This window comes from Chionomys nivalis, chromosome 5 (assembly GCF_950005125.1).
Source record: "Chionomys nivalis chromosome 5, mChiNiv1.1, whole genome shotgun sequence".
NCBI lineage: Eukaryota > Metazoa > Chordata > Mammalia > Rodentia > Cricetidae > Chionomys > Chionomys nivalis.
Window position 1 is genome coordinate 104,554,387 of NC_080090.1, and position 17,719 is coordinate 104,572,105.

The 17,719-nt window shown below is 39.0% G+C and overlaps 1 protein-coding gene across 1 annotated transcript in view; it reads left to right on the forward strand.

Moving 5' to 3' along the window:
* Cntnap5 (contactin associated protein family member 5) overlaps positions 1-17,719 on the forward strand; it is a 976,150-nt gene that overhangs the window by 827,605 nt on the left and 130,826 nt on the right. Inside the window, exon 19 of the mRNA XM_057769582.1 lies at positions 11,727-11,951. Coding sequence (XP_057625565.1) covers positions 11,727-11,951 — 225 coding nt within the window. The remainder of the gene's footprint in view (positions 1-11,726; positions 11,952-17,719) is intronic.

Here is a 17,719-nt window from a genome sequence, read left to right on the forward strand (position 1 = left end):
GGGGTTAGAGAAGGTATGGTAAAAATACATTTGATGTATGTCTCAGTTTGCTTTCTGTTGCTATAAAAAATGCCTCAACCAAAAATGACTAGGGGAAGACAGGGTTTGTTTGACTTACAAGTCACAGCGCACTATCAGGGGAAGGCAAAACAAGAACCCATGGCAGAACTTGGAAGCAGGAAATGAAGTAACATCCATGAAGAAGTGCTGCTTACTAGCTTACCCCTCTTGGCTCGCTCAGACTGTTTCCTCGCCAAACCCAGGACCACTTGCCTAGGGGTTTCACTGCCCAGAGTGGGCTGTACTATCCCATCCCACATTAATCATTAGTAAAGAAAATGTCCACCCAGACTTGCCTATAGGCCAATCTGATGGAGGCATTTTTTTAAAATTAAATTTCCCTCCTCCCAGATTCTCCCACCCTGTGTCAAGTTAACAAAATTAGCAAGGACAAATGCCCCCTTTTCAATTTGACACACTAATATATTACTATTAAACCATAACATTTCCTTTCTTGTTTGCCTCTATGATCTCATATTAATATCAGAATATCAGTATCATAATATAAAACATTCCAACTTTTTTGGGGGGGACATTTTTGAGACAGAGTTTTCTGTCTAACAGTCCTAGCTCTCCTGGAACTAGCTCTTGTATTCCAATTTTTACAAGTCCCACAGTTTTTAAAAATTTAAACACTTAAAAATTTAGTCTCATTAAATATCTGAAATCTCTCTAGTATTTGTTCTAGTCCCTGAAGTATTTGTTTCTCTACAATAAAAAAATAAGTAACATCCTTTCTTATTTGAAGAAGAGAAACAGAGCCCAGTTACAAACAAGCTAAAGTAAAACTAAATGTCGACAGTGTAAGAAGCTCAGTGCTTGGCACCGGTACTCACTCATGATCAGACCTTCTGAGGACCTCGCCAGCTCTACTTTTCTGGTTCTCCTATCTCTAGTACACATAGCTCCTCTTCTACAGTCAGACCATCTCTACCCCACAACTGCTGTTTACCTTGTTTGTTTGTCCCACAGTCCTGGCTCACTAATATGATAGGGTCTCTATCTTCACCAATGACTCCCTTTGGTGACTCTGACATTACCATATGGTACCAAAGTTCCACTTCTCCTATGACCCCTCTAAAACTGGGATTTATGCTGTACCTGAAGATATACCTTCATCAACGGCCTCTCATGGTGCTATGCTTCAGCTTCTCTCTACAACAACTTCAATTCTTCAGTTTCACACCACCAATACCAGAACCATTTGGAAGATACTTAGATGATACTAAGTTTTTTGCCAGCTTGAAATGTAACTGTGGCCTCTCTGGCCTACAGCTTTGTGTGCTAACCCTGAGTAAATAGGTCCCCAAAATTTTGTCATAGTGATGCTGATCTCTTATTAATTACAGCTGATTCCTTAGCTCCAACTGAGCACCATCTGTTTTCTCAGCGATTCACATTTTTCACCTTCAGAGATTGTGTTATGGGAGTCTGCTTACTTGTTCCTGACTGCTCAGCCCCAATATAATTACACAGAAACCATATTATTTGCAGTACCATTTGGCCAGTAGTTTAAACATATTTCTGGCTAACTTGTATCTTAAATTAACCCATCTCCATCAATCTGAGTAATGCCATAAGACTGTGGCTTACTGAGTAAAGTTCTAGCATCTGTCTCTGGTGGGGCTACATGGCTTCTCCTGACTCTGAATTCTTTCTCGCAGTATTCAGTTTAGTTTTCCATGTCTACCTATATTCTGCCTTGTACAGGCCTTGTACAGGCCTAAGAGTTTCTTTATTAACCAATGGTATTCGCCACATACAGAGGGGAATCCCACATTACTTCCTCTTTTCTGCTTAAATAAAATGGAAGGTTTTAATTTTAATATAGTAAAATTATATATAACAAAACAGGTATTAAGCAAGAATTACAATTACAATATTTATATCTACTTTATATTTTATCATAACTAAGGAAAACTGTAATTATAACTATGTATTCTTCAACTTCATCAAAGACTCCAGAAGAATGTAATATTACCCAAGTAAACAGGAAGTTCATTGTGAGCAACCTCCAAAACTCTAGAATTGACAGAGACATCTTGCTGCCTGGATAGTCACCCAAAATTTTCTGTATCCATTGGGGCATTCATCTTAAGCCTACAGGCCCATAATATCCAGGAGACATTTCCATGAAGCATGAAATTTGAAAATCTGTTTTGCCTTATAGTGGCAAAGTTAATCAGCTGCTTTCTTCTGGTCCTGCAGAATGTCAGCCATACTCTCTCATAAAGCAGGAATCCCAAAGGACCATCTCACTTTTAGGCAAATTTAGCAGTCATTTCTCTGTGGGTCCTACATGTCCAATTCATACAGCATAACATCAAGCAGTCTGGGCAAAGAGCAGTTTGTTGCCCAAACGTTTAACAAACTTCATAAGTAGCTTCTTTGATGCCCATCTTCCTCTTGATATAGCTTAGGGTTTTGAGGAGTAGATGTGTCTCACTATCATTAAAAATCTTAAGCTCTTAAAGAATTGTAAATGCCATATTCTGAAGGTCTCTGAAAGATTTGAAGAATACATATCTAACTGAAATATATCTGTATATACCTAGAAAACCTAAGATGACTACAAGCTTGACTATTATAAATGACTTTCTATCAACCTGTATTTCTTATGTATTAAATTTTAAAATGAGCTACACACACAATACCTTAATCAAGAGCAGAAATACACATATAACAACATTGACTTTAAATTTGTATAAATAGACCAAGATCCATACCAATGCAAATTATTGATATCTATATCATATCCCCCTTAAATGTAAACAAACATTTACAGACAATATTTAGGAATATGGGTATAATTCTCTCCAAACTGTTACCTGAGTTTTGTTGGGCAAAGTAATTTTTGGGGGTGTACATGGCAACCTTTCAGTGGGTCTTGATCCTTTAAATCACATTAGTCTGGAAGAAATCCACAGGTTCTCATCTTCTGTGGAAACAAAAGAAGAACCTCTTTTCCAAAGCTACATGTCCTTAGACCCAAATTCTAAAGTCATGATATATATATATATATATATATATGGGTTACTCAGCTTTTTCACAGTCAAAAATCAAAGAAAACACAATGATATTCATAATCCAGTCTGTCTATGTATTTTCTATCTTTACATGGCTTATTTTTCTCTACTGCTTTTAATCTATGACTTTCTGTATTCTGTCTTTTTAAAGACTTTGTTTTATTATTTAAAAAAACATTTACTTCTTTTTATAAGTATACTTTTTTTGTCTACCAAGCCTATGTATATTTATCCAAACACTGTAACCCATTTAGAGAACTTTTTTAAAAATCTGAAACTGTCTTCATTGGGTATCTGTAATTTTCTTCTGACTAGAGTGCTTCTTTAAAAGCTAAGTGACATTACTATGACTAAGGCTGTTTTGCCTTTTGGATCTGCCCAGTCCAACATGTAGGAGAAGGTTCATCTATTGCCTCTGAGAGCCATTCTTTCCACCCCAGATTCAGGATCAGGTTGCAGCAGGTCTGTGTTGCCATTAAGCAAGTTGTAGCACTCTGCTCACAAACCTCATTTAAATGTTCCATAACCAGACCTCCAGAAAAAGACAGAGTTTATGCTGGCAGTCATTTCAAAAGCATGACTTTTTTTCTGCTACTGCTGAATCAGGAAGACCTCTCTTAGAAGAGCCACAATACGCCGCCAGCAAGCAAAACCCATTAGGGGAAATAATATGAGGCTATACTTTGTTTTTACTGTCTAGAATTCTTTTCCAAGCTTTCTCAGATTTTATGTGGATTTAGCTAGCACAGGTTGGACTGCCAGTTTGGAGTATCAAAACTGTAAATACAAAATATCACACAAACAATCCTGATAGAGTCTATTTTTCCCCCTGAAACTTAACAAGCTAGTCTTCCATCATCTTCTTTGCTATCAATATTATGTTTCAAAGTTTTAAAGAATATCCCAGTAGACTCTGAGCACACAGTGTCAAAAAGAAAACAGCCCAAAATGCCAAATACATTCCACAGTCCTCCCTAAAGCAGTACATTCATGTCTATCCACCAGCATACCATGAAACTGCTCCCAACTTCTTTTTCAGTTTTTTCTCTTCTGTTATGATAACTGTTATGACCAAAATAACTTGGGATGAAGAGGATTTATCTGGTTTACAGGTCATAGTCCATCATCAGGAGACAAGGCTATAACCCAAGGCATGGACCTAGAGACAGGAACTAAAGCAGAGACCAAGAGGAGGGACATTGTGTAATGGCTTTCTCCCCATGACATGCTCAGTCTGCTTCCTTGGATAATCCAGGAACACTTGTCCAGCAGTATCACTGCCCAGAGTAGACTTAGATCTCCTACGTCAAACATTAATCAAGAAAATGACCTCTAGAGATCTTACCCATCACTGGTCAAGTGGAGGGTAGAGGGGGGGCATTTATATGAGGATTACCATTTGTCCAGTCATTTGAGGGACCCAGACTTCTGAGTGGCAAGCCTATGATAGTATACCTTGACCTGATGTAATTCAACTGCCTCCAATCATTAGTTAATAAATTGTGTGATCTTATTAAACACACAAGGACCAACAGTAAGAAGGTGAATAAGGAAAAGGAAGGGTCAAAACAGGGGAACAAATCAGGGTAAGAATCTATGAAAGACCATTCACAGCGGGTTGTCAAGGAAAAGGAAGGGTCTGAGCAGGGAAAGGAAGCAGGGTAAAAATAAATAAGCCCGTCCACAGGGGGTTGTCCCAAAAGTCTCACCACCTCTTCTCTAGGTCTCATCAGGATGAGTGACAGCATCCACATCTTCAATTGTTTCTGGGGAGAAAAGGCAGAAAAGCAATCCTTAAGGGTGGGTCACTCCCTGGAAACATCATTATCATTATCCTCTTGGTGGGGTAAATATTTAAGATCTCTAGCCAACACCCAGATGGGCCTCTTTTCATTTTGAGGAAAGACACATCCAGAACCTCTTCCTGCAGTGAGGAGTGGGTCTGGTTCTCTCCAGGCCCCAGTCAAGGGGTCCCTCCATTTGACTCAAATAGAATTTTAGGTAACTAATGAAGGCCAATGTTTTTTAAAAGGAGGCAGATATTCATCTTCTCTAGAGAAATTTAGAATATTTAGGGTCAATAATGCCTTTCTCAATTTATCATGTAGGGGTAGGGATTCCCATTTTTGCTTTTCTAGTTGAGACTTGAGTGTTTGATTATACCTTTCCACGAAGGCCTGTTCCCTTGGATTATATGGAATGCCAGTGGAATGAGAAATTTTCCAGGTTTGAAGAAAGTCTACAAAGGCCTTACCAATCAAGCATGGGACATTATCTATTTTAATTTGGCTAGGTAAGCCAAAAATCGCAAAACATTGTAGCATATGGATAATAACATGTTTGGGTTTCTCTCCGACATGTGCCAAAGTCCAACAGGCTCAGGAGAAGGTACCCGCTGAAAGAAAAATGTATTTAAACTTTCCAAATGGAGAATAATGTGTAACATCAATCTGCCAGAGATGGTTAGAGTGAAGCTTCCAGGGATTGCTCCCCATATTTTGGAGAGGAGGAACCTGGAGGAAAGGCTGACAGGACTTACAAGTCTGAACATTTTTTTTTTGAAGTCCAACTGGTATTTGTGGGAACCTATGTTTTAGGCCCCTCTAGTTAACATGGGTGAAAAGGTGGAAATGTGTGGCTTCTAAAGCAGTATTGTAATGAGGCATGGAGGCTGGGTGATTAGTCAGCTGATATTCCCTGGAGAGAAATCCAGGGAAGTTTTCATTATCTCTAAGATATTGTAGAAAGATGGAATTAATCCTTTGTTTAAGTAATAGGAAAGCTTGAATCATAAGAGGGGATATAGGACTGGAGTCTAGTTTAATATGGGCCTTACCCAGACTGGACAAAAAATTAACAACATACAGGCTATCAGAAAGTAGACTGAATGCCTCTGGTGTGGAATCCAAAGCCATAACAACAGCAAATAATTCTTAAATTTGTGTGGATTCCTCCACCACATGGAAAATTGATGTTATAGGCATTGGCTCCTCTCCCCATAGGATAGGTGGAAAAACAAGTGCCGCCCCATCCCTGTCAGTAAATACTAAGAAAATCAGGGTTAGGTTTAGTCAGAAAAAGCTTAAGGGGCCTCCACTCCAGATGAGGAAAAGAGTTCATTCATTTGTGAAGGTCATATTGGCAATCAATTTTCCTGAGAATCCATCAAGGACTATAACAATTCTACTATTATTTCTCTGAAACCAGGTGAAATCAGTGATTTTAAATTGAACAATAAGGGAATGAACTTCTGTGCCAAATGTCCTGACTGAAATATCCCTGCCTTTAATGATACAATTGGCTGTATAATTGGTCATGGAATAACCCTGGGAACTCTGAGAGGTGAACCCAATGAATAAGCTCCCCCTCCTGTGTTAATAATTGCACTAAGTTTCCCCAGGAAAGATATTTAATAAGACAGGTTGGTTAGGAACAAAGCTCCTCATGACCACATGTCAATAGCCTGTTGGACCTGATGTAAGATCTGTTGATTGTTGAGAGGATAAATTATCTTGGGATGAGAGATTGAGGCCCTTTAGGAGTTCAAACAATGGAACCAACTGTTTGTGTAAACAGATATCCATGGTCTAATCCAATTTATTTCTCCTAAGAATTTTGGAGTTGAGGTAGGGCATAGGAATCCTTGATATGTAATTGGGGTTTGGCTGGGGAAACCAAATCAAGATGGAGCCCACAATTTTAATTTTATCTGGAGCTACCTTGAAGTTATTATCCTTTAGCTGTGAGGTCATGAAGGTCTGATGATGTGTGGATTCCCAGAATAATGACATCATATAAATATAGAATAAAATATTGGGATGTACTATTAAGGAGGAAAAGATATGTAACATTAAATACTGACCTATGGGTGGGCTGTTGGCCATCACCCAAGGTAATATTGTCCATTTAAACCTCTGTTCTGGGCCCCAGAAGTTAGTTGAGAGCAATGAGTGTAAGAGGAGGGCCCGTTTGTTCATCCTGGTTGTCCAGACCTAAAATAAGCACACAGAAACTGTATTCATTAAATCACTGCTTGGCCCATTAGCTCTAGCTTTTTATTGGCTAACTCATATAAATTTAATCCATCTCCATTAATCTGTGTATCGCCATGTGGCAGTGGCTTACCAGGTAAAATCCCTAGCGTCTGTCTCCCGAGGCTCCAATGCATTTCTCTGACTCTGCCTTTCTTTCTCCCAGCATTTGGTTCAGTCCTTCCCGCCTACCTAACCTATCAACAGGCCAAGGCAGTTTTTTTATTCATTAATGGTAATCACAGAACACAGAGGGGACTTCCACATCACCTCCCATTTTCTGTTTAAATGCAAAAGGAAGGTTTTAACTTCAACAAGTGAGAATGTAAACTTCTTCATATCATCTGGATGTAATACGATGGAGAAGAAGCACCCTTTAATATCAGCAATTATCAGGACTGCCAGATATCCAGGGGAGACCCCTCTGGGGGGGGTGCCAAATGGGATCATCCTCTCATTAATTTTTCTTAAGTCATGTAAAAATCTCCAGGAGTCTTAGCTTTTCTTATAACTAAAACAGGGGAATTACAAGGACTCATAGAGCTGGACATACCCCAATAACAGTTGTTTTTTTAACAAGGGCATGCAAGATATTCATCAGTATGGCTATAGGATAGGGTCATTTCAGGTTCCCTCTCCTCAGTTGCCCAAGGTACTAGCTGGGGACATCTCCCTGGACACCTGTGAGCCCTCTCGAGTCAAGTCTCTTGCCAACCCTAAGATGGCTCCCTTAGTTAGGTATACATTTCGCTGCTCCCATATCCACCCTTCCTTTATCCCAACCATTCCATTCCCCCAAGCTCTCCCCATCCTCCCCTTCTCACTTTTCTCACCCCATTTCACCTTACCCCCATCCCACCTCACCCCCAAGTTCCCAGTTTTTGCCCGGCAATCTTGTCTACTTCCCATATCCAGGCGGATGACTATATGTTTTTCTTTGGGTTCACCTTCTTATTTAGCTTCTCTAGGATCACAAATTATAGGCTCAATGAGCTGACAGCTAACATCAAATTAAACGGAGAGAAACTCAAAGCCATCCCACTAAAATCAGGAACACGACAAGGTTGTCCACTTTCTCCATACCTCTTCAATATAGTGCTTGAAGTTCTAGCAATAGCAATAAGACAACATAAGGGGATCAAAGGGATTCGAATTGGAAAGGAAGATGTTAAACTTTCATTATTTGCAGATGATATGATAGTGTACATAAGCGACCCCAAAAACTCCACCAAAGAACTCCTACAGCTGATAAACACCTTTAGTAGTGTGGCAGGATACAAGATCAATTCCAAAAAATCAGTTGCCCTCCTATACACAAAGGATAAGGAAGCAGAGAGGGAAATCAGAGAAGCATCACCTTTCACGATAGCCACAAATAGCATAAAATATCTTGGGGTAACTTTTCTTTCTTTTATTGATTCTGCTTTTATTGTCATACATGAGAAACAATTGGTGGGTTTAAGAACACAAAAATTCATATCTATGATTTCTTCTAAGTATATTATAATTTTAGCTCTTCTATTCAGGATCTTGTTACATTTTGAGTTTATTTTTATATTTAATGTAAGATTAGTCTTTACATAATTTTATTCTTTATTTTTCTGAATTTCAATTACTTACTTATTAGACGCTCTATCTATCTGTCTATCTATCTATCTATCTATCTATCTATCTATCTATCATCTATCTATCTATCTATCTATCTATCTATCTATCTATCTATCTATCTAGTGTGTGTGTGTGTGTGTGTGTGTGTGTGAGAGAGAGAGAGAGAGAGAGAGAGAGAGAGAGAGAGAGAGAGAGAGAGAGATTACCATTAGGCCAGGGCACCTGTGATGCCAGAGCACAACTTTTATGAGCAGCTCCTTTCAGTCTACCTCATGGCCTGAACTGAACTGACTGAACTCAGATCCTCAGGATTGGTTGCAAATTTCTTTATCCTCTCAGCTACCTTGGTAGACTTGACACGATTTGTTTTCCTGCTAATATCCATATACCTGGTCATGATTTATCCATCTGTACTCTTTGCCTTCAGCTCTCTTCCATTGTTGACTGAATGATCAATTCTATCACTTGAATGTTTTCATCACTAAAACTGATAGATAATAAATTTGGAAATTGATTACAAATCTAGAAAGTTAAACCTAATTACACAGACAATCATTTAATAAACAAATGAACAAAAATATTGCTTACATTTGATATAGTGGAGATGTGGCAATCATGGTGTATCTTGTATTTATGCCACATATTTCATCCTATAATTACTTCCTGCATATATCATAATACTTGTAAGCATAAGTTTTAACCATTACAATAGTTGCCATTGTAAGCACTATTTTCTCTTACTTAATTCACCTGCCACTGAATCTCTGCAGAAAGAGTCTGGGTTCTGGTTCTTATTCATTTACCATTGTCCCTCTGAGACAGTAGTTAAGTATTTAATCTCAAAATTCCTTGATTTCTGCATTTATGATGTGTGGGAAATGCAGAGTTTTATAATAGGGATCATGTTTAGCACTCATTGCATACTGCATACAGCATACAAATTCTCTCCAACTGCTCGCTCTTACTATTTTTGAAATGTTATACTATCAGAAGTTAAAATAATAATAAAAATAAAATTCACTGAATATACTTTAGATTTTAAGTATATGGGAAAACTAAACGCATTCCAGTACTTTTATCTCCTGTCATGAAACAGAAGAAAATGATTGAGAAGCAGAATATACAAATGTTGTTGAATTAGGCTTTATATTGAAACAAACAATGTCTAAGCATTAAGAATAATTAATACTAGTTTCAGGAAAAGAATGAGAACATTTTTTTGTCATGTCTAATTATATATGTTTTTCTGTTTTTAACTTATTGTCCTAAGAAGAAAAAAATCATAATCTATATGCTCATATCTAATGTATTTTTTCATAAATTATGAATCACATATACATTTGACTGTATACATAAACATCAAGTAAAGGCTTTTATTTTGTTAACTAGAAAATACTAGCTCAAAATGCACCTGTTAAGTCCTTAAGGAAAACATCTGTATCAAGCAGATCATGAGCCAACATCTTCATGGCCATATGTGTATGCCTCCTATTCTTAACATAAGAATCACTGATATGACTTGCTTGATTAAAACCGAACATTCTTTCTGAAACTTGCCCAAATTGCACTGTAGTCCTGGTCTGGCAGACTGTATGCATAAACTTGTAGCATTAATTCGGTGGCATGACTACAGCAGAGTCTTCGCAAGGCGGAAAAGTGGCAAGGGCATTACAAAGTAAGTTCAAGTTTGCTTATGTTCTCAGTGTCCCACACATAGCCAGGGAATGTTGAGAAAGATTAGAAACCCTGCACCCTTCATTTGAGAAGGAAAGAAAGCTATCATATCCGTATTAACTCAAACTTACCACATAGTGTTCTAGTCAGACGTGTGCACACAGATCTAAAATGTCTTGCTATACAAGACAACTTTTCTTTCACACCTGGATATAAAAAGAAGAAAGTCAAATCTAGCTCAAGAGCAAGCTTGACCTTGACAGAATAAGTATTTCAATATTTCAGCATGTTAACTCACATACAGTAACAATGTGACATTTTGCTTAAGGGCAACTGAGATGGACTTAGGTTAAATTATCTTCTTTTTTCTCTGTGTTTATGTATTTGCAGCATTGTGGACTGGTGTAATAGTGTACTCATGCATGCATTAACACTTATTTGGAGTCCAGAGATCATTAATAAATGCCTTCCTCAGTTGCTCTTTGTTTCATCTTCTGGGACAAGATTTCTTAACAAATCTGGCACTCACCAATTTCTAGACTAGTCAAAGAACACTGGGGTTCTTCCTGTCTTTGCCTCCCCAGCTCTGGTGTTACGTATACACGCCACCACACCAATCTTTTTATGTAGATGCTGCAGGTCCAAAATCACCTCCTGACAACTGTGTAGCAAACACTTTACCAACTGAGCCATCTCCTCAGCTCTAGGTGACACTTTCTTGCAACATAGAGGTTCCATAAGTCCAAACCCCGCTGGGCAATCCTCCTTAGTGCTTTACAAGGAAGGTTTCACTAAATAACATGGTGACACAAAGAAATGGTTAGTGTTCTAATCAACTTCCTTAGCCTCATTTGTAATTATAAACAGTGGATGCAGAGGACTGGGCAAACGGCTCTGCCAGCAGCATGTTTGTCCCACAAGCATAAGAGTCTGAGTCTAGATACCCAGCACCACTGTAAAAAACTAGATTAAACAAGGTGTTTCACTAGAGAATGTGAGATAATATGAGTTCTGAGCTCACTGGCCAGCCAGTCTAACCGGTCCATGAGCTCTATGTTCAGTGTCTCAATAAAGTAGAGAGTGAGAGGGGAGGACATATTTCCAGCATCAAGCCGAATGCTCATCTGCACATGTGAACATACACACAAGAATGGGTTTGATCTGCCTCAAAATTAGTAAGAAGCACATTGTCTGATTTTTTTAACACTGCTCACACAGTGCTTTGTAAAAGGAAACAATGAGCAGGCCTTATAGCTACCTCAAGTAGCTTAATGACTACATGTTTGAAAGTATGTTTTCTTCTTCTGTTTTTTCTCTTTTTCTGCAGAGATTTCAGCTCTTTTTGATTCAGGCAGCTCGGTTATATACATGTTTCAAGAACCATACCCGGTGACCAAGAACACAAGCCTGTCATCTTCAGCTATCTACGCAGATACAGCTCCATCAAAGGAAACGATCACACTGAGCTTTGTGACAGCACAGGCCCCCAGCCTCTTGCTCTTCCTCAATTCCTCTTCTCATGATTTTCTGGCTCTCCTGCTCTGCAAAAATGGTGAGTGTTGGGTGGCAGGCAGCCACAAGGCCAGCCTTGCCAGAAGGTACAGCTCCTGCTCAGCAGTGCCATGCACAGCCTAGCAGCTGGACAGCCTCAGCAGAATGCTTCCTCCCACTTTACCCTCATAAGCCATAATTCGTATCTTGGGATCATGTCAATTTGCCATCAAGGTCTCAAACTCATCAACTTTAATTTGTCTTGATTATGTTGTGGTGACTCTTATTATTTATTCTATGCTGGAATCCATTAAGTATAAAAGCTCATAGGGAGGTCTGAATTTCAAAAGGACAGTTTGCACATGTGTCTGTCATCTTTGCTGCCATGCTCTTTACTGTAGCCTGGTAAAGCATAAATACTGGTTGTGTCTCTAGATGGGCATTTTCTAGGTTTTCAGAGAAATATGATGTGGGAGCCATATGCTGTGGCACAGAACCTCACTTCTGAGAATCTGATTTTCTCTTAGACTCTTTTTCCATAGTCACTGACTGTTGATCTGTGATATTTGCCACTCTGAAATGGCAAGGCTTAGAGTATTCTAATTAGCTAAAGAGTACTACTGATTCATAAATGAAATTTTGCTATTTCTTTCCATTCTGGCAATTATTTCAATTATTTGTAAAATGTGTGCCTTCTTCCAGGGCTTTGTCCCCTGACATCACATGCATAGATGAACTCAAGTGTCTTTTGAAGGTTGCAGTTTGTTGTTATCTTGCTTCTTTGCTGTTGACATTCCCAGTGCAAAAGAATTTGCAAAGGAACCTTCCCTTTTCAGTTTTCGAGCTATCTACAGCATCTAGCTGTCGAGATGTTCATGAACACATGATGATGATGTGAATTGAGCTCTGGAAAGAAGGGACCTCCTGGATACAAAAATGTTTTTAAAAGACAGAAATTGTAACATGCAAGAAATATTGATGGTAACACATACATACTTGACATAGTTGGAAGTCAAGCTTTGTGATCATATGATTTCTTTTTAATCACACTATGCCAGGACAGAACCTCCTAATAGAACCAAGTACTCTATGAAATCAGAATCCTACCATGTATAGCAGTTGTTTGAACAAATGAACCACTGAAACATATACATACTTCCCTATCACATGATCTCACACAGAACTGTCTTGTGGTTAGGAATATGGTTCTATTCCATGTACCATGACAGGATTCCAGACTTTTGATCAGTTCATCTCAACCACAAAACTAAGATCTAGGGTGGAGTGTGGTGTGGTACAGCAGAAGTGACACACGTGGAAGGCAGCATGAACATGACCCTGTCTGCATCTCAGGTGCAAACTACGTTTTGTTTTTGTTTTTTTGGTGTTTGTTATTTTTTTTTCTTTGTGTGGGTGTTATCTTTCTCACAGTGTACTATGTATGATTTGAATATAAAGAACTATTCATTTATTTATAATAATTGATAATGAAACCTGGGGAATGTGGAGGATGAACCAGCCTAAAGGTCAAAAATAATAATAAAGAGCCCATAAGATGGTACAGATGTCATTTATTCTGAGACTAACATAGATGGAAAACTTTCCCTGGAACTCTCAGGCTTGCTGCCCCAGCCCCTGAGTGGTAGGATTATGGATGTGCACCACCACAAGTCTGTTTTCTTAATTACTAGGGCTGGATGAAAAATGCTAATCCCTTAATCTTTCAAACACATAATTCTTTTAAATAATTGACATTTCTTTAGTGGGAAATCATTCTTCAATCCTCCCTGGAATATTTACTTGGGTCTTCCTTTCAAGAAGTTCTTAAAGTCTCTACTACAGCCAACTTGACCATATAGATATTTACATTTTAAAAACTCCAGTGAAATTCAGGAAACAGAGATTCATAGATCCTTACTATTGACTGTGGAGGACTCAGGAAGATGTGAAAGCTCAAGTATGCAGCATGGCTTCTCTGGCTAAGAAAAGAGGCTCTTGATACAGAAAACCCCTCTGTTAAAGATGTGGATCCCATCCTACAAGATAGTCATTGGTATTTCCAGGTTCTTGTAGCTAGAACAAAGAATTGGGCCAGAGAAACAAGGATAGTGATGGAAACAGGCAGCTCATTAGGAAGAAGAAAGTCCTTTCTGAGTATGGCAGTAGGCTTGTGGGTTGGAACTGGCCTTAGAGCCATGTCCTCTTATAGGTTATTTGTACAACTACCTTCCTATTCCCAGCCCAGGAATTTAACTTGCACATTTTCTGTTTGATCACATGTTTTATTCAGGGGAGGGATTTCTCTGCTAATGGGCTTTTATATGTTCATTGATTCCCTTCCTCTAACTCCTGCCCTCCCACCACACTTGTGCCCCATGCAGTGGGCAGTCATGTAGTGTAGAAGATGGTGAATTCAGCATCTGTGGTGCTTCCACCCATCTCCTTATCACTCAAAAACACAGCTAAGTCATTATCCCCATTATTTCCTTAATTCTCCTGGTGGTATCACTAGAATGACTAATGGGAGAGACTGGACACAAGCAGCCTAGTGCTGTCTCGAAATGAGACATATGAAAAGAGACAGATTCAGAAACTGCCCGAAATGTGCAAAAACCAAACTAGACAGACTTGGAGTGATACGATTTCTGTAGTAGTAGTCTAGCTAGAAAGAAGACTTTGACCAACATTAACAGTAAACTTCGGAGCTTAGAAATTATACCATTGAAACAAATGCCTTCAGTGGTTTTAAGTTCCTTACCATTAGAGGTCTTCAAAAAACAATTAAGTGACATTTGCTGAGGAAACTATAGTAATTTGAGGAGTAGGTGAGATGCAAAATAACAACCAGCAAGTGTTTAATTTCTTCCTAAGTCTTAGATTTTGGGATTATTTTTTTTATTCCCACCTTGAATCATCTCCCATGGATATTTCTGTCTGTGAAGGCTTCATTTGCAGATTTTGAAATGCTGCTTGAGGAATTAACAAGAATTCCTACCTTCACCATGTTCCTAGTTTATTTATAGCATTAAGCCATTGACCTGATTAACAGTGGGCCAGAAACTAAGAACATTTTAGTGAAATTTGGGTTTATTTAGTGAAAAATGTGCATCTGAGCCCAAATCAGTGGCTCACTGCTGGAAGTGGAGGCAAGAGGACTAACGTTTAAGGACAACTTCAGCTGTATAGCATGTTCAAGACCTGCCTGGGCTACTTGAAACCCTGTCTCAAAAAAAGAAGAGAATCAGTTCCTCTTTGGGCATTAGGGGTCCTTACATGTAGAAGGAAGGTAAGGAGAATGAAAGTTCAGCTGGTGAAGATGTTTACCCTGAAACCTTCTGGAATTGGGATGCACTCACAGCGATCCCTGGACAGAAGCAACAGTCTTGTGTTAGAAAGATTCTTACTTTGTCTGGTTTTAAGGTACTTTTGACAATCTGGTGGTGGTGCTAAGATTGCCAGCTTAAAAGGAGTCGCATTTTTTCTCTCAGTAGGATGCAAACTGTAACGCCAGCACTGTAGCTAAGAAGCCACAGCGTAGAGTTAAAAGGATAAATCTTGTGAATAGTCAACAGAGTTCTCACCTGGCAAATTTATTTTACATAGCTTGTCAGGCCAGATGTGAGAATATGCTTGTGACTCAGAAGTATGCTGTGAGCCTTGGCCTGGCAGCAGTTAGATCTGGCAGGACTTCATGCAATTCTTCATTGTTATTCTTTTTATTATAGATGTCTCCAGTTCTGGACATACTCACCCTAAGCTGCTGCTGTCACTTTCAGTGAATAAAGGGCCTAGTGTTTAAATAAAGAAAATGATAGTAAATTCTGGGGTGTAAATTCTCTCTCTCTCTCTCTTTCTCTCTCTCTCTCTCTCTCTCTCTCTCTCAAACACGTACAAATACACACATACACACACACACACGACACACAAGAGGAATGGGGTAGATTTTGAGGTGGGAGAGTCCTTAGAAGACACAGGTTTTGAGCTACAGAAAACTTCTCAGAAACTTGGTAACTGGAGAGAAGCTTTAAATGGAAGCAGAATGTTCAGAGAGGGGGAACACTCTAAGTTTACCCTTGATCTCTACATTTTATTTTATTTTATTTTTTTTTGTGTGTGTGTGTGCACACATACACATGCACAAAGAAGGAGGAAGCCATGTGGAGGTCATGTGGAGACCAGAAGATAACCTTTCATTGAGGCCAGAAAGACCTTCCATTTCTTTGGGAGATCATCTCTCATTGGCTATGAGCTCACCAATTAGGATATTCTGGCTGGCCTATGAGCTTCAAGATTCTATATGTCACTACCTACCAGGTGCTGAGGTTATGGTACCTGCCACCACACCTGGTATCAAACTCAGGTTCTTATGCTTGCAAAGTCAGTGCTGTATTAACTAAAACACCAGCCCAGCTGTACCTTTTACTAAATAACAATTCTCCCTTTTCCTTAATACCAACATTTTTTTCTTCAAAATTACCAGTGTAACAAATATTCTCCACACTCCTTCCAATGGCAGAAACCATTTAGTATTTCAGAGAGACAGACATGGACCCTGTCATTAAGAATCTGCTTTTTTAGCCAGAAACATATATAAATATTAGCTTCCCACAAGCATAAGGTTCATATAGCTTGAATACAGTGAGACTATCTTCTTCAAAGAAGACTGGATACTAGGAACATGAAGAGAAAAAACTGTCCCATTCATTCTTGTAGTAGGAGGTGGCTAGTTAGTTCCTGGCCGCTTAGCTCCAAAATAATCACACAGAAACTATATTATTTAAAACACTGCTTGGCCCATTAGCTCTAACTTCTTCTTGGCTAACTTTCACATCTTAATTTAACCCATCTCTAGTAATTTGTGTATTGCCACGTGGCTGTGGCTTAATGGCAAGATTCCAGCTGGCATCTGTCTCTGGCAAGGCTACATGGCTTCTCTCTGACTCTGCCTCCTTTTCTCCCAGAATTCAGCTTAGTTCCCCCTGCCCCAGCTCTGTTCCCCTATAGCTCTGCTATAGGCCCAAAGCAGTTGTTTAATTAACCAATAGTGTTCATAGCATATAGATGGGAATCAACATCACCTCTCCTTTTCTGTTTAAATAAAAAGAAAGGTTTTAACTTTAACATAGTAAAATTACATATAACAAAGCAGGTATCAAGTAAGAATTGTAGTTACAATATTTATATCTATTTTATCTTTTACCATAACTAAGTAAAACTATAATTATAACTATCAATTTTTCAACTCCAGCAAAGACTCCAGAAGGATATTATATTACCTAAGTAAACTGGAAGTGCATTGTAAGCAACTCCCAAAACTCTAGAACTAACAGAGGCATCTCGTTGCCTGAACAGTCACCCAAATTTCTCTGTATCATTGAAGCATCCATCTTAAGCTTACAGGCCCATAGTATCTAGCACACTTTAACATGAAGCAGGAAATTTCTTTTTTTTTTTTCAGTCTTTTTTTTTTATTAATTAATTTAATTATTAAAGATTTCTGCCTCTTCCCCGCCACCACCTCCCATTCCCTCCCCCTCCCCCAATCAAGTCTTTCTTCCTCCTCAGCCCAAAGAGCAAGCAGGTTTCTCTGCCCTGTGGGAGGTCCAAGGACCACCCACCTCCATCCAGGTCTATTAAGGTGAGCATCCAAACTACCTGGGCTCCCACAAAGCCATTACATGCAATAGGATCAAGAACCCATTGCCATTGTTCTTCAGTTCTCAGTAGTCCTCATTGTCCATTATGTTCAGCGAGACCGGTTTTGTCCCATGCTTTTTCAGACCCCGGCCAGCTGGCCTTGGTGAGTTCCCGATAGATCATCCCCATTGC